The sequence below is a fragment of the Typopeltis vanoorti genome, chromosome 2 (genome assembly GCF_054136105.1).
Source record: "Typopeltis vanoorti isolate ZY-2024b chromosome 2, IOZ_Tvanoo_1.0, whole genome shotgun sequence".
In the NCBI taxonomy this organism is placed as follows: Eukaryota; Metazoa; Arthropoda; class Arachnida; order Uropygi; family Thelyphonidae; genus Typopeltis; species Typopeltis vanoorti.
In genome coordinates this window covers 126,189,708-126,210,768 of record NC_143550.1, presented here as the reverse complement: position 1 = coordinate 126,210,768, position 21,061 = coordinate 126,189,708, and the positions used below count along the sequence as shown (strand labels likewise).

The following is a 21,061-nucleotide window of genomic DNA, read 5'->3' as shown; positions in this document are numbered from 1 at the left end:
AAAATAGAGGGGAAAAGAAGAGGCAGACCAAGGAAAAGCTTTCTTGATGAAATCAAAGACAGCACGGGTTTGAGGAATTACCAGGAGGTTAAGAAGAAAGCCAATGTCCAATTTATTCAGTCTGTACATTATTGATATCAGGAAGGATTTGAAAGTATGACAAGTGATTATACAGCTATTTGCTGATGATGCCAGGATAGGTAGGGGTAATCAGGAGATTCAGTACTTGCAGATTGATTTGAATAGGCTGAAATTGTAGGCATGGGAAAATGGATGTCCGTTCAATGTCAGTAAATGTAGTCATTCACTTTGGCGGGATTAGATATCCATTGTCATAATATAATGGTTCGAGTTTGCTAAATGAAACTAATGAGGCTAGAGAGCGTGAAGTGTTGGTAGATAGGAAGTTGAAGTTCGGTGGCCATGTAGCAAAGATTGCAAATATAACTCAATAGATAATTTCAATGCTGAAACAAATGTTCACATGTAAATATAAGGATGGCATTTTGCCTCTTTTACGAGGCCTTGATAAGACCTCAATTGGACTCTTCTATACAGCCTGATTTCTATTGTGATTCTGATATAGTAGAGAAGAGTGCAAAGGAGAGTTGTTGAAAATGATATCAGGATTGTGGAATACTGATTATGAAAACAGATTGAGAATTTGTAGACTGCAGACATTAGCAAACAGGAGAAAGAGGAGTGAGATTTACTCTTCTGAAAGGGCTATTCAGGATTTCACTTGATGGAATTTTCATTTTATGGAATGTGGGGAAAGGCCAAAAGGGCATCCTCAGAAGCTGAGAACGAATGCCACTATGAAGGGGTTGAGGGCTAGATTTTCTCTCCTAGGGTGGTGCATGATTGGAATGGATTGCCATTGGATGTTGTGAGTGCAAACAATGGGAATGAATTCAAGAATAAGTATGAAAGCCAGTGCGTGTAGTATGTGGCCTCTCTTGTTGAATCCCTGACTCCCTGAAGATCTCTCTTAATAATAATAATAATAAAAAAACAAAACAAGCAATGATTTAATTATGCATCTTTAACTTTTGTAAAGGGTAATGTGTTACTATGAGGCACATGATTATAATAAATTGCGAAGTCAGCTTGCAGCTGTGCAATGGTATTAGAAACTGCATGGTTAGGGAAAAAAAAAAACCTATGGTGAATGAATATAGGTGATGGGATATCTATAACTGACAGCATCCTCCCCCAATAGTTAGAAGAATAAATTGCAAGGAAATTAAATGGATGAACAAAATTTTAAGGTAAGTGCTGCATAAAAAAAAGACAATGTTATCTTAGCTCTTGCTCAAATTGTGCATGATAGTGGGAGAAACGTAATAATCAGATACATGAGTAGTAAAAAAGAACAATCCAGGAGAGAGAGAGAGAGGTACAGCCAGCCAGCCATGGTGAGGAAGGCAAAATCATACTATAAATTATATTTAGTTTAATCCTTTATCGAAGTCTAAGCAAACAAAGTTTGCACCTGAAGTATCTTCAGGACGGGTAACTCGTGACAAAGGTGGACTGAGTTCTGATCACTTTCCTTAGTATTCTACAATGCAAAGCACATCTCCTTGCTGACATGTATAATGCTGTGCATTATGACTTTTATTGAAGTCTTTATTGAGGTTTGACCAGACCAGTTTTGACCTTTATTGAGGTCTCTTCAGTGGGAGCAAGACCCAGAGGTGATACCAAGATTGAAGCGATGCATAAGTCATATTTTCATATACCAGTTGCCAAACGGTGTCGCACCTTTTCATTAAATTACTTTGGATTAGAGAAAGATGTTAGAAGTTTTTTGTTTTTCACTTGGTTAGACTATAAATTATATACCGTATTTAGTTTAAACCTTTATCAAAGTGTAAGCAAACAAAGTTTGCACCTGAAATATCTTCAGGATTGGGGCAACTCGTGGCAAAAGTGGACTGAGTTCTGATCGCTTTCCTTAGTATTCCATAATGCAAAGCACATCTCCTTGCAGAGATGTGCTTTGATTGAACGAATGTTCAATCAAAGCAATATGACTGAACAAATGCCCTTATTAAGCTGCGCCGTGAAGCAGGCTGCCATTACACTACACCCTGACAATGGTACTGAATATAACAACTCTCATATTAAATCAGGACATCACTTTTGCTGTAATAAAACTATATGAAATTGTTCTCTGATGTTGTCATACATAGAATATAGCTTTCATTTAGTTATTTTGTTTTTTCACTAGAGTAGAATAACTGTTGATCAAATCATTGTCTCTTTGGCATGCTATGTGAAATGTAATATAGCTTGTCTCTGTGTGTGTGTGTGTGTGTACACTCCAGTTGATGACCTTAATATGAAGGTTGAAATTCCAGGAAATTAAAATAATTATTTCTAACATGGTTGTGGTCTCCATAATTTGTCTGAAATGAATTTTTACATTGGTGTTTCATGTTCTTTGGGAATTTTAAAATATGCATATTTTTTATTAGCCTATCATGTCAATATATTTAAATGGATTGATAACAGCAGTATTTTCTGTAGTTATTAGCGTGGGTTTGGTAAGCAGAGATCATGTTTTACTAACTTATGTACTATAACAAGGTGACAAATACCTTGGACAGGGGAGTTTGAGGCCATCATCATTGACAAGGCTGTTGATTTGTGCTATCCTGTTCCACAAGTAGACTCTGATCATTTGCTACATTAGCTTCTTGACTCTGTGCCTTCTCAGAAAATATAAATGCCCTTTCTAAATGCTGTGTTGATCATATCGTTCTTCAATTTGCTAAGCTCTGCCATTCATACTCCATTAATCTCTTCTGATCACTTACATTCCACAGTCAAGAAGTTCCGTCTTTATTCACATGCTTTTGCATTATTTCTTACATTTTCTTATCAATACCAATGAACTAGATCTTTGTTCTAGTAGTTCAGGTGTAGCTTATGCAAAGTTTTTTACTTCTTATAAGTGTCATTCTCACCACATTTTCTCTCTCTCCCTCCTATTCTGATTTTTCCTTCCTTACTGCACTGGTCCCTTTCCTATGTTCAACTTTATATTTCTCACACAACTGCCTTCCATCTTTCACTTTAATTTGATAAAATCTGCATATGGTTAGCTATTATATATATATATATATATATATATATATATATATATATATATATATATATATATATATATATAAATTTTATAGGGTACCTTCATCAGATATGCAGAGTTTTGTTTTGTCTTCTTTTCTGCAGTATTAGCATTATTAAGAAGAAAATTCCTTTGTATATAAAAATTGCAATTAACAATGTAATGCTATTTAAAAAAATCTATATGCCATTGGTGATTATTATGCCATTTTCTTTTATTCAAGGTGCCTTATACTTTGGTATGGACTAAAGAAGGAGGATCATTGCCAAGTGAAGCTACAGAAGCTAGTGGAGTCCTGACTATTCCTAATGTTAGGCTTGAAGATACTGGCACATATGTATGCACTGGAAGTGACTTGATCAGTGCAGCACAAGAATGGGCAACTCTTATTGTGGAAGGTATACTTTCAAATTATGTACATCCAACTAGTGTACAGGACATTGTGATAATCCTTTATGATTAAGTTTACTTTATTTGCTTTCTATCAAATCTTCCTCCAAATTAATCAGGTATTATCAGATGTGTAAAATTTGGTCTTCTAAGGAACTACATCATTCTATCTAGATTTTGGCTTCTTTTGGGTCATTTTCCTGCCATCCAATCACCAAATACCTGTTTTACTTTTATTTTATTTATTCGTATGGAGTTTCCTCCCTTTTTCTCCCCCGTCACTATTGGGGCAAGTTGAGTCCCCTCATGGAGGGTTAAGTATTTATGGCTGTAGATCTGTGTGTTCATGGGGCCGGTTTGCCTGCTTGCGGGATGAAAAACACCAGATAAACTGGCGGAAAAAATCCTACTAACCTTTCTTCTCTCACTTTGTTAACATGTTATACCACCTTACATCAGCTATATTCACACATTCTTGAATGCTTGAAAACTAAGTTTCTTTCCAATATCAGCATGTTTAATGTGATTCTGCTATCAATACCATTTTTTCACAAACCTAGTTTTTCTCACACTCCTATTTCTCTCTAGTTCAAATCCAGTTCTCAGATCTATTAATAAAAATAGGTTTAAATACTATTTTGTATACTGCTAATTTAGTGTTTTCTAATTTCTTGTGCTGTATAAATTTATTCAGTTGGCTTTCTGCTAATTTCATTTCATTGTTTCCAAAAATTGTGTCTAATACCGGAAAGATTTTATTTGTTCTCTGCATTCTACATTCAATTTGCAGTTGATATTTTCCATATTTGACTGTTTTCATAATTTTTCTTTTTTATTGCCGATTTTCATGCCTATTTCATACTACGATTATTCAACTTACTCCTGAAGACTTGTACAAGATTTATTTATTTATTTATTGAGAAGTATAACATCATTTACATAAGGGAAAAGAACTTACTTAAATATCTATAATATTACAATACAAACAGTGCAGTCAAATTAAGATGGCTATAATTATACTGGTATAGTCATTATAAATTATAACCAGCATCATTATACCAAAATTGCTGCTTTGCCACATTACAGACACCTTAAAGAGCCTTGAAAATTGCTGGAGGTATGTCATATCACATCAGAACTGCTTCCTATACATCTTTTCATGGTAGAATGACCTCCCAATTATGATACTAGCAATTTTCTTTCTATTTTTCTTTGCTTTTCTTCTCGTATTCTTCACTCTACTTCTCCTGAGTCTATCCTGTCTTTCAGACACCATGTTTACCATGTAGTGCAACCTGTGGACATTGGGGGAAAGGGAGATTTTGGTAATCTTGCACTGCTTTGGCCTCTGCTTCAGCAAGACAGGCAGTCCTGAATGGTATCTGTCCAGGATCAATTGGCTAGTTTGCTTGCCTGCAAAGGTAAAATGTATTGCAGTAAGTCTCCTTACCCATGGTCATTGCTTTGCCAAGCTGTGGTGATTGGGGATCTCTGCTGAACTAAACTCCTCCTCAGAATGAATACTTCATTCTCTTGTTTATTAGGGATCTTCATGCCCAACCATGTCATGATACCATAGAAACACCAACAGGAAATTAGACTAAGAGCAAAAAACTTCAGGGGCTGCAATCAACATACCACTTTTCTTGATAATGCATTCAACAGGGGAACATCCTCTAAGAAAAATTTCACCTGTCTTCATCTAGATGTGTTTGGAAAGGATGGCAAGATCTCTAAAGTCTGTAAAGAAGCTCCACTTTTAAGCAGCAACTGAGACACAATTAAAAAATTTGCTTCACAAGACATCCATAAGGATGAATACTAAATATAATTTACTCCCTTGCCCTTCACACACACACAAATTGACTTTTCAAGAGTGTAATATCAGAATCGTATCTCCTAGATGTACCACGCAAGGAAATCTGCTCTGAAAGGAAAGATGGAGTGAGAGCCATGAGGAGAATACTCATGTAGGGATAGTCATGTTATTCCCGCAAGAAATCATCCTCACATTCAACAAAACACCAAACCACCAACATCTCTCAAAGCAGGCTATTTCAACTGCCTAGTTGAAAGTTCAATATCCCAAACTCCTTATAGTGCTTTAAAAGCCAGAAATATGGCTATTCTCAAATGTGGCAGTAAAGATCATGAGAATAAAGACTGTAAGAGCAAAATGTCAAAATGCTCAAACTATATTTAGGAAGACCAGATGGCATACTCCAGAATATGCCAAAGGTAGAAAAATTAGAACATTATCTGGAAAATAGGGTAGGCTTTATCACATCACAGTGGAAAATTGAGCAAGATGACTGGTCCACTTTCTCATCATTAGCAGAATTTGATTCTGCAACAGTCGGCTTTTCCTTCATCAGTGATGCAGTGAATTGTGTGATAGTTTATTTACACAAGCTGCAACAACTGCAGTTCCAAAAACATCTATTCATGTCTTTGAATGCTTCAAAATACAAAACATGATTTGGAGAGATTAGAAAACCTCATATTATGTATTAGCAAAACTAAGAAAGGGACATGGAACACAAAAGAAAGGAGTAAAAGAGCAGAAAAGAGAGAAAGGTATGTATTAATGTACAATAATTCTATGATTAGGGATATCAACAAATAACAAAATCGTGTTTTCTGGGGGTGAAGATTCATGAGGTGACAGAGAAGTATGCAATCAGGTAGAACAAGTGCAGATATAATTGTATTATATCAGAACAAATGACTTGAAAAGAAATAAGTGTGGTGTGAGAACAGATATGAAAAAGATGATGAATGAGGTTAGAAGAGCAACAGAGTTATGATTGCCAGTGTTAGCCAAGGTGTTACTTGAATGAGCTGAGATGGAGGACTGTGATTGAGAATGATTCAGTGCATAGACAATGCAGTAGAAATGAGGTGCAATATATTTATGTATGGAGTATTTTTAATGGCAGAAATGATTATTTCTTGCAGGATGGATTACACATGAATGGATGTGGTGTTAAGTGCTTGGAAATATTGCCATTCAGTGAAAGAGTGAATAGTGCCAGAGAAACTTGGTATGACAGGTTGACTTCATGAGAACCTGGATATATGCATGTGAGAGATCAAAATCAGTAAGAGAGAGAGAGAGAGGAAAGAACTGCCTAAGATTAGTGTAACTAGTTTTTCCAGACAAAAAAAAAGCAATGATTGTAGCAGTGGGACAAGGAACTTGGTGATTATTCTACTTGAGCTGCTTACTTGGACTATTCAGGTTTTAAGTGCATAAAATCAATATGTATCAGCCTGTTGGTGGTTACTATGTGCCAGAAGCATCAGGAATAAAGGAAGTGATTTTTTTTTTCATTAGTAAATATTTATTTATTTTGTATCCAAACACAAATGGTATAGTAGTAAGTGGTACAACATTATTTACAACCAATTAGGATACATTACAAATGAGAACAGCTTAAATTTGGTAGGTGAATTACATAGGGACTAGTAAGTAAAATATGAAGAAAAAGGAAACTATACATAAGTTATATACAATAAATATGGTTAGATGTTCCTCTGGTATCTTGCACAATTAACTGCTCATTCTGTGCAGGATATAAGGTCCTCTTTTGTACTTGGTGATTGAAGAAGGGACAAGAAAGAAGATGTTCCATGGACTGGGTTGTCCCACATTCACAATTATGTGGTTCAGTGGGGTGGCCCCCATTTGATGAGGTTTTGTTTGCAGCATCCTGTCATTCGAAGTCGGTTGAGACTTTTCCAAGTATTGCAGTCCAAGTGGACACCACGTGGAAGATGTTCATTAGTAAATGAAATGGGACCAAAAATTAATCATTGACAGTAGTTAAGACCTGCTAACAGAAGAGAATTTCATTACAGAAATAGAATGATAGGATTCAGGGAGATAGCATAAAGAAGGTATTGCAAATGACTGAAGGTAAATTAAAACCAGCTAGGGTGAAGATCCCAAAAGGTAGTTATTGAGTAATACAGGCAGTAAATTAAAAGTTGTTTTGGTGTGAGGTGGAGGTTAGCTGTATGCTGCTACTGGCCAGGATCATCGGAAAAGGACTGTGAAATGCACAGATAGATAACTCTTATGGATACAAGGGTTATCTCAATAGTTAAAATATAGATTACAGAGAGGAGAAAGCACATAAGCCAGTAGAATTTAGTTTTTATTATTCTTCTTATTATTATATGGACACCTCCATGGAATCTGAACACTCATTGCAGAAGACCCAACTATCATACCTCTACTTGAATCCATTAAAAAAGTAGTCACAACTGACTCTGGCAAACTATTCCACTCATTTACAACTCTCCAAGCAAAAATTCTAGTCCTCACACTGCTACTAACCACACCTTTATGCAATTTCCAGAGATGACCCCCTTGTTCTGGTCCATCTAGCCAAGTGCTGAAACATTTTCCCTGCATCTATCCTATAAAACCCTTTAAGCAACTTAAATATTTCTATCATATTCTCTCTTTTCTCTTATCAACCAACTTCTGCAATCCACACACCCTCAATCTATCCCAAGAAACCCAGGGAACCAGACTTGGGTACAGTAATCCAGATGTGGGCATATCAAGGCCTTATAAAGTGGAATAACAACTTTCTTATCTCTACATGTTAATGTGTTCTTCAATAGCCAAATAATCTTATGGGCAGCCTTAGCAGTATGTCCTCTAAACTTTGACTCTGTCTACCACCACCTAAGTTTCTAGCTTCATCTATTTCCTGGAGTACAGTGCCATCAATATGATACATGGCTTATAATTTATTTTTCCCAAAATGCATAACTTTGTTTCTTTAAACTGACACCCATTTTCTTTTTTTGGATGCATCGATGGCAGGCTGCATGTACTGTTGGAGGAGCTGTACTGGAGAAAGTAGGGGAGGTAAGAGATCTGGGAGTGATGATTGATAAAAACTTGAAATTCAGGGAACATATTGCAAAGGCGGTGAAGGTAATCCAGAGGATTGCTGCAATACTGAGGACATTGACCTTCAAAGATAAGAGTTGTCATTCTAATGTAAAGCCCTGATCAGACCACACTTAGACTATTGTTCTCAAATTTGGTCTCCAGGATTTGAAGGGGATAAATGAACTGTGGAAAGGGTATAGAGGCAGATAACAAAGATGGTTTCAGGATTGTGCAGTGTTACTTATGAGAATCAGTTGAGGGAATGGAGACTGTAGAGTTTGGTACATAGAAGGAGCAGAGGTGATATTATTGAGACTTTTAAACTGTTGAGAGGTAGTTACAGGGTTGACAGTGGGGAGTTATTTTGCTTGGTGGAACAGTGGGGAAGGAGTGAGGACAAGGGGGCCATCCCTAGAAGTTACAAAAGAAAGCTGTGAGCAAGAAGGCGAGGAGTGATTTCTTTGCATGGAGGGTGGAACCGTGGAATGCATTGCCTGATAGAGTGATTGGAGCACGAATGGTCGTTGAGTTCAAGGAGTGGTATGATAGATTTTTTGTTTTCTAGGAAAGGTCTCCCACAATGAGTCTCGACTCATATGCATTCCCCATTGTTCTAATTTGTGTAACAGAGTTCCATGTGGTATTCTGTCAAATGATTTTGTGAAATCCAGCAGAATTGTGTAGCCATTACCTTTATCCAACTCAGCTGTTACTCTGTAGTAAAAAGTTAGTAAATTACTGAGGCATGACTGACCCTTCACAAAACCATGTTGATCCTCATACAGTATAGTATTTTTATCTACCCACTCTTAAATATTCCTTTTGACTTTTTCCTAGTACTTTTACCACCATGCCTGAGATACTGATTGGTCTATAATTTGGTACTGCAGCCTTAGAACCTTAGAACCTCCCTTATGTAAGGGAATTATTTTGCTCTCTTTCCACTCCTTGGAACTATAACAGAACTGAGAATTAAAGAGCCTAGTCAAAGGCATTGCCAGTTCCCTCTCACATTCTAGGGTAAAGATCCCAAATGGTAGTAATGAGTAATGCAGGCAATAAATTAAGAGTTGTTTGTGTTAACTGGAGGTTAACAGCAGAATATACTTAGCTGTATGCTGCTATGGTCCAGGATCATCAAAAAAGGACTATGAAATGAACAGATAGCCCTTATGGATACAAGGGTTATCTACCATCATATGATAAAAATGAACTGTATATAGTTTCATTTTTCAAGGAGGTATTTTATATTATTGTATATACTGTTTTTACTACTTTTACTTCAGTAAATGGTAAACCAACATCTCCAAGAGTTACTCATAAGGTTACGCCAGCCTGGTTTGCCGAGTGGTTAGCATATCCACTCTGCAGCTAAAAGGCTACAGATTTGAATCCCATCGTGGGCATGAATGTTTGTGGTTGTCTGTGAAAATACTATTGGTGGTGGGCAGTAGATGGTGTTCGTATAGTTGTGGTTCATTGTAGTTGGATTGAGTGTCTGGAGACAGAGTTGTAGAGTAGGTGCCCTCCCTCAATGAATCCTTGGACTCCCTGGAGGCATCACATAATGATAATACTATCGAGTTACTATATAGTTACAGAGTGTCTTAAGTAGGATGTGATGGAAGAAAATAAGCATGGTGAAAGCAAGAATATTGGATTTAGTAACAGCATCCAAGAATCTGTGTATAATTCATGCAGCTGCTTTTCTTCCAGTTTAGAGCGTGATGAAGTAATGAAGACAGTCCTGCAACGAGGTATTAGCTTGTGAGGTGGCAAATCACATTAGAGTTTGCAATTAAACATCTATATGTGTCAAGTTGTAAAGCAGATGATTGTTGCAGAATGTGAAGATAACTTGAAGCAGTATCTTGTCATGAAAAACTTCATATTACAAGGGAAATCAGCAGTGTTTGGGAAGTGATTAAAAAATGTTTGAAAGAAGCTATTTCTGATTGTTTCCCTATAGTTTCAAGAATAAACCACATGTTTTAAATGGTGGCATCGTAATCTATTTGCTTCAACTGCAATTCCAACTATTCTTAGTCCATTAAGATCTAATTGGATTGCTTTACTATATAATTTGCTGTCACATATTACCAGATACTTCATCATTGTAAATCTTGTCACGTGTTGTTAAACAATATAAGAATCTAAAGGTTTTACAGTTTTAGCATGGAGTTCCAGATTTTGTATATTGCTTATAAACAATGAGTCTGAAATGAATTATTAGAAAGCAATTTTTCAATGTTTTCTACCACCATCATATAATGAAAATGCATTGTATATAGTTTCGTTTTTCTTAACAATTTTGTTTTGTATTATTGTATATACCATTTCTACTACTTTTATTTTAGGAAATGGTAGACCAACATCTCCAAGACTTACTATCGAGCCACGCTTTCAGGAGGTAAGAGTGGGCCAACCTGTTGAATTCCGATGTCTTGCTGAAGGATTTCCTGAGCCAGAACTGAGATGGACTGGAGGGCAAAATAATCAGCTGAATCCTCTCTCTACTTTTGTGAAAGGTGTATTCCACATTCCTGCAGTTACAAAATCTGATGAAGCTGAATACTTCTGTACTGCAACTAATTCAGCTGGGACAGAATCAACCCGAACAATTCTCTTTGTTAAGGGTGGTAGGTACATTTAGTATAATATTTGTATTATTCAAGACCTCTATAAAGTCACATGATATTGCAAGAGACCATTATTCTTTACTGAACTACAGTATCTATCATACCTATCTTGAAACACATTCAGTGTTATGTGCATTTCACTACCCCATCCACTCTGGCAGTGCTCACCACATTCTTACTACATGCATGCCAAAAAATTGCTCTTCACTCCCTTACAAATTCCTTATAACTATTAGGGATGACCACTTGTATTTCCATCTACTACTGTTCTGTGCTTCAAGAAGTGGGAGTAGGCAAACCTTCTGAATTCCAATTTTGAATGTCTTGCTGAAGAACTTCCTGGGCCACTATATTATATATGTATAGCCTTGTGGAAATGTTTCTTGTGTCATAATACTAGACTGTAGAAGTACCATTATAGATTCAATTCTAATGGCCAACTAAAGGACCTTTTATCAGGTCTCTAGATGGTTTCTGAATTAGTCAATTTTTGGTCAGCTGTAGATTATCCCTTATGGAGACTCATGTTTTTAAGAAATAACCTATTTTGATGATACAGGGGGATGTGTTAGGATTCAGGGTCATTTGATAGCAGCACCTGTCTTGCCCAAGGTCTTATAAGCATTGATAGCTATGAACTTGACTATTGTTGATGACTAATGGTGGTGACCAGCTCCTAACCTGTTTCCATAAAGTTATTATAGCATGGGCACTTCTGTGGACTCAAATCATCATAGGGAATCCAAACTATCCACGTTGTTGTAACTCTCCTTGAACTCACTGACAGACAAAGCATTCATAGCCAACTCTGGCAACCCATTCCATTCATTCATCTTCGGCAGGAAAAAATTCTAGTTCCCCCTCCCCCTTTGTCAGTCATACTCTTGCTCAACTTCATGGATAACTCCTTGTTCTGTCCCCTCTAGATAAGCTCTGAAACATTTCCTGTGCATTGATTCTATGAAGCCCTTTTAGTAATGTAAATGTTTCTATCACATTCCCTCTTTTCTGCCTATGACCATCTTTCCACCCACAAACCTCTCAATCTTGTCATTATAGGGAGCATTCTGCAGACCACTAAACATCTTGGTCACTAGCCTCTTAATCTTCTCTACCACTTCTTCATCCCTAAGAACCCAGTTGACCAGACTTGTGCACAGTAATCTAGATGTGACCTTATCAAGGTTTTATAAAGAGGAATGATAACTTCCATATCGCTGTTTGTCAGTGTGTTCTTCAGTGACTGAGTAATTCAAGTAAGCAATATGCCCTCTGTACTTCAACTCTCTCTACCAACATGATTGACAATAGATGCCATTGATGGTAGTAGTGTTATAGTTGGAGAATTAAGTAGTGGGAGCAATGAGATATATTTAGTGAAGTGGAGTAGTGTGCCCTCCCACAATGAGTCCTTGGACTCCCTAGAGCTGTCACATAATAATAAAAATAATAATAACATACCCAAATCCTAGCATCATCAATTTTCTAGAGTACACTTCCATCAATCTGCTACACAGCTAATTATCTTTTCATTTCAAAATGCATATATTTACACTTTTCTTTTTCTACATTAAATTGCCATCCATTATTTTTTGTTCATACTTTCAGCCTATTAAAATTATCTTGAAAGATCTTTACATGGTCTTGAGTACAGAACCTTGCAGTACACTGCTAGTCACCTGCTTTCTCCTGGATCCTGCTCCTCCGTCTACTAGTTTCTGGTATATGTCCATCAGCCACCCTCATATTCATTTCACCAGTTTCATATCCATCCCTGTTTGTTCCAATTTGTATAACAGAGTTTCCTGTGGTATCCTGACAAACACATTTGCAGAATGCAGTAGTATGATTCATGTAGCCATTCCCTTTATCGAACTTGGCTGTCAACCTGTAAAAGTTATAAAAGTTAGTCAGTTACCAAGGTATGACTGACCCTTTATAAAGCTGTGTTTACATGCATGCCAAAAAATTGCTCTTCACTCCCTTACAAATTCCTTATAACTATTAGGGATGACCACTTGTATTTCCATCTACTACTGTTCTGTGCTTCAAGAAGTGGGAGTAGGCAAACCTTCTGAATTCCAATTTTGAATGTCTTGCTGAAGAATTTCCTGGGCCACTATATTATTTTGGCACACTATATTGTTTCACAACCAAGGAGTATCATATTATCTACTCATTCCTGAATTCCGTCTGTGATTAGCTTTCCCAATACTTTTAATACCACCACCAAGATACTAATTTGCTGTCACAGTCTTGGAGCCTACTTTATGCAGTAGAACTGTATTTGTTCTCCTTCAATTCCCTTGAGACTCTACCAGAGTTGAGATTAAAGTTAAACAGCTTGGTCGGAGCAATATTCTAAGTATTTCCAATTCATCAACCTCTATCCTCACATCAGTTCACATCACACCTGCTGGTTCCTGTCACATCTGCTGTAGCAGATGTGACAGGAACTAGCAGGTGTGAATGAGATCCTTGCAAAGTGATCGCTCAGTAACTTGCCTGTTTTGACTGTTTCTGTCACATCACTATCAGCACCTGTTAAAGTTATCCTTCCAGATTTTCTTCCTTTTACTTGCCATATAGTGAAATAACTGGGATTTTTTTTTTGTCTGCTTAGCTAATTTCTTCTCATAATCTGATTTTGCTTCCTTACTTCCATACTGATCACCTTCCTTTCTTGAGCTTTGTACTGTTCATGAGCTTGCTGATCACTTTCTGTCAACTTGTATACCTTCCATAACTTTTTTTTTTCAGCTCCTGTTGAATGATATTATTCATCCATTTCTTACCTGATTTATTTTCCTGACTTTGACTGCCTGATATTACTTCCTTCACATACCCCATAACTATCCCTTGTGCACTGCAAACATAAGAAAACATATGCCATTCCACTGCTTCATAGTGCTTCCCAAGGTTTATAGGAGTAAGTTAAAGCTAAAAGATTCCACTTATTCCCTTTTGTGGAACAAAAAAAAAAAAAAAGGCATTAATTAATTTTTTTAAATATCTTTTTAGCTATTCCAAGCTCTGCAAAACATGTCCCATCAGTAACTCTTCATAGCCAGTTTTGCCACGGTCCTGATAGTCTTATTAATTCATGGCTAGAACTTTATTTGTTTCTCTATTATTATTATTAGTAGTAGTAGTTGTAGTAGTAGTAGTATTACATGACACCTCCAAGGAGGACATCTACTCAACAACACTGTCTCCACCACTTAATCCACCAATTACACCAAACTGCCACTACCATCATCATCTACACCAATATCATCTGCTTCTCACCACCACTAGTATTTTTGTCTGTAAATTGCATGTTCTCTTGGCTGATTTGTCTATATGCAGAATGAAAAAACCCAAGTTTCCAGGAGATTACTGCTTTACACTATGGGACTATCGTTCCTTATCTCAAATTGATAGAGATATCAGAGAGTAGTTTATTCAGGAGTAGAATACAGAAGACTGTCTGTGACCTGTGGTGTTCCACAGGGTTCTGTTCTTGGACCACTACTGTTTAATTTGTTCATTAACAATATATAGAAAAGGATCTGAGAGGATATTCATTGATGATTCATTCAATATTTGATGAGCTGATTTAGCCACAACAAGTGGCTAAATGAGCTCATCAAATCACTTTGTTGCTGAAAAATACTTTAACATGCAGAGACAAACAAGTTGTTGTTCCTCTGTATCAAGCATTGATAAGACCCCATCTTGACTACTGTGCCCAGATTTGAGCACCAGGGTTTCTTCTTGATGGGGAGGAGGTGGAAAGGATCCAGAGACGAGTGACCAAGATGATAGCAGGTCTAAGGAATGAACCTTATGAGAACAGGTTGAAGATTTGTGGGTTGCAGAAATTGGCTGATAGGCAAACAAGGGATGTATGATTGAGACATTCAAATTACTGAAGGGTTTCTATAAGATTAATTCATTAGATATTTTTGTTAATAGGACTGGTGATGGGAGGACTAGGGGCCATACATTGAAGCTGGGCAAGAGTGTGGTTAGCAAGGGTGTTAGAGCTAGGTTTTTTACTTGGAGAGTGGTGAATGAGTGGAATAAGCTGCCAGAGTCTGTTGTGGGTGCCATGACTGTGAATGAGTTCAAGGCGAGGTATGATAGCTACTGTGTGAATGTAGAATAGTTGTTCTTGACATGATTTTATGGCCTCCCTTGATGAGTCTAAAGACTCCTTGGAGTTGCCCATAATAATAACTTCAACTTGCCATTTAGCTGTTACCCTAGGTCACTTTCCATCTCTGTTTATTGGGCTAAAGTTGCATCAGTGCAGCACATGTTATTTCATCTCAAACTTGACACTTAGCAAGACTGAACTGTTATTTGCATTTGTCTAAAATCAGCCTATTCAAATCCTCATATTGCAACTTCTTTGCTATTACTCTTCCCAGTTTAGAATAATAAGTCAACAAATTAATAAGAGGCGTGTTCAAAAAAGACTGACTTTTTAAATAGCTTGCTCAACTGACACAGAGAGCGCACTGCGACTACTGAGGCAGGTTGTCAAATGCTGCTGCTAGGCAGATTTTGACAACAAACTACCATTTGCCCCATTCTGCTATGAGCATTAGTTGAGTTACATCCACTGAAGTGAGCATGGCACAAGCTGTTTGTTGGATTAATGACAATAAAAGAGCTTCAAAAACAATGTATCTGTGTGTGTGTGCGAAATTTTGCTGCAAACTGGGAAAAAATTTACAGACATTTCAATTGCTTAACCAAGCATGGTTAAGTGGGCGGTGAAAGGAGTGTCTTCGACCAAAAAAAAAAGTACGGATGAGTCAGTCAAAAATCAAAGTAATGTTGGTTGTGTTTTTTGATTGGAAAGGCATTGTCCATTATGAATTTGTACCGCATCGTCAGATGGTAAAGAAAGAGTTGTACCATGAAGTTTTAGTGCGTTTGAGGAATGCCGTGCAGGAAGAAGCCTGAATTGTGGGAAAAGCAGATTTGGATGTTTCATCATAACAATGCACCACAGAAAACATAAGATATCCATTGTGTCCCATCCACCCTATTCTTCAGACTTAGCTCTAGCAGACTTTTCCTGTTTCCCAAATTTAAAACCACTTTGAAAGGATGTTGTTTCCAAACCATAGAGGAGATTTAGGAAAATGCAATAAGAGAACTGCATACCATCATAGAAAGTGCATTTCAGGAAGCTTTCCAACAAGAAATGTTGGGAATGGTGTGTATCGCCAATAGAGGGGACTACTTTGAAGGGGGACAGCGCTTAAAATGTTGTAAAATGAGCAATAAAGTCTTTATGGCAAAAGTTTGGTCTTTTTTTGAACACGCCTTGTATATCTCTTCTCAGATTCTGAACTGTCTTCCATATATAAATTAAAAAGTTATAGCTCCATAATAGAATTATGCAACACTAGTTATCATCCATTTCTAATTTGAGAAGTTGCCCCCTCATACATTTTCTGGCACATGAACCCTCCTTCCCTCAATTTTTACAATAATTCTATATTATAGTATTCTGTCAAACACCTTTTGCAAAATCTAGAAAAACTATCATATATATCCATTATATTTGACACCCTATTAAAAAATTAGACTAGGCTATCAAGACTGCCCTTCAGCAAACTAATGTTATCCACTGAAAAGCTTCCTATTCTCATCGTTTCAGGTTTGCATTCTTTCTGTAACCTCACCAACAGATTCATCTTATTGTAACGTGTATAGACTGGTCTATAATTTGCTCCCAAGTGATTTGGATCACTCCCATGTTATGCTCTCCTCTTACAACACTTCAGGGGCTGTTTCTTTTGCAAAAAAACTTGTTGTTGAAAAAAAACATGTCAGAGGTGATATCGTTTTTTTTTACAAATTCCTTGATATATGTCACATCCAATCTCACAGCCTTATTTACATCAAGCTTATTTAAAATTACTATTTAATTAAATTTAATTAAAAAAAACACTAAACATTCATGAACTTCCAGTTGCTCTTAATTCCTCCTCAAATCCTGTTTTATATATGTGACAAGTCATAAGTATTGATTATCATACATGTGTTTTTTTTTGTTTTGTTTTTAAATATCAATTTATTGTCTGACTCCCACCACGAAAGGTTGGTAAATCCATAGTATAGTTTGCCCACCGTATGTAGATCTCTCCTTGGCATTTTGTCAAGAATAGTCGATTCATGCTGAAGGGGAGAAAGAAATGAGGGATGTACGAATTGGTCACCAACATGCGAAATCACGTGCTTTCTTGTCTGTTGCTGTACTAGTACTAGCTTGATTTTTGTTGTTGCTTTTTTGCATTTTTTTTTTATTATTTATTTGTATGATGGATCCAGTACAGCCAGCAAGTTATGTTATTAAACATTTCAGTAGTTCTTGCAAAAGAATATTGAATAATATGCTGACATTGTTCAATATTCTTTTGAAAATGAAAATCGTCTCCTTGTTCCCCTTTATCAAGTCATAAAACGTGCAAGTGCAATTGCGGGCGCATCGGGGGCGATTGTTAAAAGAATTCGTAGGGAATCAAAAGGTGAAGGTAAGGCAAAATTTAAATCTCCTAAGAAAAAAGTGGCAGAGTAAAGAAAACCATCGAAACTGTAACTTTGAATGATTTTGATGTAGACGTTATAAGAAGAACTATTCACGAATTTTACGTGGTCAAGAAAAGAGTGCCAACTGTTCCGAAATTGATTCCTGTGCTTAAAGAAAAAATTAATTTTCCTTGGAAAAGAGAAACTTTAAGGAAAATACTTCATGAAATCGGATTTTGTTTTAAAAAGTCCCAGAATAAAAGGAAACTTATCATGGAGCAAAGTGACATTGTTTTATCTAGAACGCAGTATTTGAGAGCAATAAGATGTTTCAGGGAGGAGAAAAGACTGATTGTGTATCTAGATGAAACTTGGATTGATAGTAATTTAACTTATGGAAAATGTTGGCAGTCTAAAGAAGAATGTGGAGTGCTACAAACTGGAAATGCCTCGCGGCACATAATAATTTTGTGTGTGGGTGGAGAAATGGGTTTTTTACCGAATTCAAACTTACTATACAAAGCCAATTACCATAGGCAAATGAATTCTACGATCTTCAAAAAGTGGGCAGAAGAAAAACTGATTCCAAACCTTCCTAAAAATGCTGTTGTTATAATTGATAATGCTTCATATCACTCTATTCGATTAAACAAAGTTCCAAATTGGTCTAATAAGAAGCACGTTTTTATGGATTGGCTCTCTGCAAATAATATTTCTCATTCCCCAGATATGCAAAAAATTGAATTGCTTAATTTGGTCAAAAGAAATTCGCCCACAACTAAACTATTTAAATTCGACACGATGCTCAAAGAGCATGGATTTCTAGCTTTGAGGCTACCACCATATCATTGCGATATTAATGCTATTGAGTATGTTTGGGCAGGAGTGAAAAGTTTCATTCGCCATCGCAATAACTGGAGATATTGACATGTCGAATCTTTTTAAGCTTTCAGAACAGGTGATTGAAAGTATTACAGTTCAAAACTGGGGAAAATATTGCTTTCATGTCACCTCATTGGAAAATATGTATTGGGACAGAGACAGAATTATCGAAGAATTATGCAAACCTTTGGTGATCAGTTTAAGTGAAAGTGATGGCGATTCGGACACCGATTCAGATGATATGAAGATTAAAAGGATTTGATAATGGTATTTTTTTCTTTTTTTGCATGGGTTTGTTAAAAGAGTCACAACAAGTCATAAATAATTAATTGGTTTAGGACATTAAAGTGTCTCAGTTCTCTCAACTAAGTTTAGAATATCTAAGTTCATTTGAAAAAATTTGTTTTTCTGTATAATTATTTTTATTTTATTGAAAACTTTCTTAAAAATAAACTTAGTTAAATTTTTGTTTTATGCTATACCTTTTTTAATTTTGTTAATACTCTGCGTACTTTTTTCCAACTGTTATACGTGCAAAATAGTTACACTTTAAAAACTATAATGTTTGTAAAAGAAAAGCTAAATTTTCCGACCTGTAATAATAAACAAACGCATCCCAGAAGACAGATTGATTACCCTATTATCGGAATGGATTCTCCTTTTTCTGATATGTGGAGAAGTGTCGAGGGACCTCTAATCGGTGGGCAAACTATACATTAGTACCATGGTGAGGCTAAATATTTTTTACTTAGCCTACCCATTAATTATTAATTTTATATATATATATATCTTACATAATCCAGAAACCCTACTCTAGAGACTAAACATGTAACTTTTTTAAGCTGCTTCAGCCTCTATACCTATGGTCTCATACCAGGTGATGAAATTCCTTGCCTGAGAGTGTGGTGTCTGCAATGAATTGCCTTGCCTGAGATTTAGCTAAAAGAAATGCCTGAATTGCCTTGCCTGAGAGTGTGGTGTCTGCAAGGAGTTTGAATGTGTTTAAGACCCGGTATGATGAGATGTGTGTGAGATAAAAGGACCTCCTAGATGAGTCTTTGACTCCATGAGGTCTTGTTTAATAATAATAATAATAATAATAATAAAAAATTCTTCTCCTTCCCACTTAAAGACAATTGCAAGCATCCAGGTCCATGGAAAACTTCAAATCTCTGGCCTGTTGGTTGGAGAGTGAATATGCTAACCACTCAGCCAGCCATCATTATCTGTATGAACTCAACTATTACTATTAGGGTCAAAATAAATGATCCATTTATTAGGTCTGTTCTGCTTTCACTGGATTCAGTCAAATGTCCATGAAGAATGAATGCATGTTTTAGAGCAGAAACATGAGAATGACTACAAAGCAAACATTGGAAACAATTCAAAATTGTGACAAAAGGTCAGAGCTAAAATCATAGTGTGATGTGCGATTGTGTTGTGCATCTAGAATTTAAAGATGTTAGGCTGAAGGCAATCTATATCTAAAGGATTACAGATCCTAGGTAAATCAGTGTATGCTGGTTCAGATTATTATCATTATTACATAGATATCTCCATACAGTCTTGAAGAACTCATCATGAAAGGACTACATTAATCATTATTCAAAAAGAAATATAAAAATAGAAGAAAACTTGCATAAAAAACTTATTTAATGTAAAATTTTTGCCAATGTGTCATAGCCAATAGCCATTGTCAGTACAGGATTATTATTATTATTCAGGCCTCCATGGAGTCAAAAGACTCATCATGGGAGGTCCTTCCTAAGAACATAAAGTCTGTCAAGATTCATCAAGGGGCACTAATTAAACGCATTGACCGTTCTGGCTCCCACCACTCCGTTAGGCAATGCAGTTCATGGTTCAACCAATCTCCATGCAAAGAAACCACTCCTCACCCTCTTTCTCACAGTTTCCTTTCGTAACTTCCAGGGATGGCCTCTTGTCATCACTCCTTCCCGCTGTTCAACCAAGCAAAAGAACTCTCCAGTGTCAACCCTGTAACCACCTCTCAACAGTTTAAAAGTCTCAATCATATCACCTCTCCTTCTTCTATCCACCAAACTCTGCAGTCCACATTCTCTCAGCTGATCCTCAACTATCCTTGTACAGTCCTGAAACCATCTTTGTCATCTGTCTTTGTATCCTTTCCACAGTTAATTTATCCCCTTCAAATCCTGGGGACCAAATCTGAGAACAATAGTCCAAGTGTGGTCTGATCAGAGACTTATACAACGGAATGATAACCCTCTTATCTCTGCAGATCAGTGTCCTTCTCATAATTGCAGCAATCCTCTGTGTTACCTTCACCACCTTTGCAATATTTCCCCTAAACTTCAGGTTTCTATCAATCATCAACCCCCAGATCTCTTGTCTCCCCTACTTCCTCCAGTATAACTCCTCCCATAGAGTATGCAGCATCCCATCGATGTTTCCCAAACCTCAAGACCTTACATTTTGCTGCATTAAACTGACATCCTCATTCATTTGCCCATCTATCTAGCTTATTCAAATCCTCTAGAACAACAACAGGCAATTTTGAAAAATGCCACCTGAGTAGCTAATGTTAGA

At 36.6% G+C, this 21,061-nt stretch overlaps 1 protein-coding gene across 6 annotated transcripts in view; it reads left to right on the top strand.

Moving 5' to 3' along the window:
* The window catches only part of LOC150109418 (basement membrane-specific heparan sulfate proteoglycan core protein-like), a 1,783,738-nt gene that overhangs the window by 1,258,012 nt on the left and 504,665 nt on the right, over positions 1-21,061 (top strand). For all 6 annotated transcript variants that reach the window (XM_090413063.1, XM_090413041.1, XM_090413033.1 and 3 more), the window contains 2 exons: positions 3,360-3,534; positions 10,796-11,077. In XM_090413063.1, coding sequence (XP_090269189.1) covers positions 3,360-3,534; positions 10,796-11,077 — 457 coding nt within the window. The remainder of the gene's footprint in view (positions 1-3,359; positions 3,535-10,795; positions 11,078-21,061) is intronic.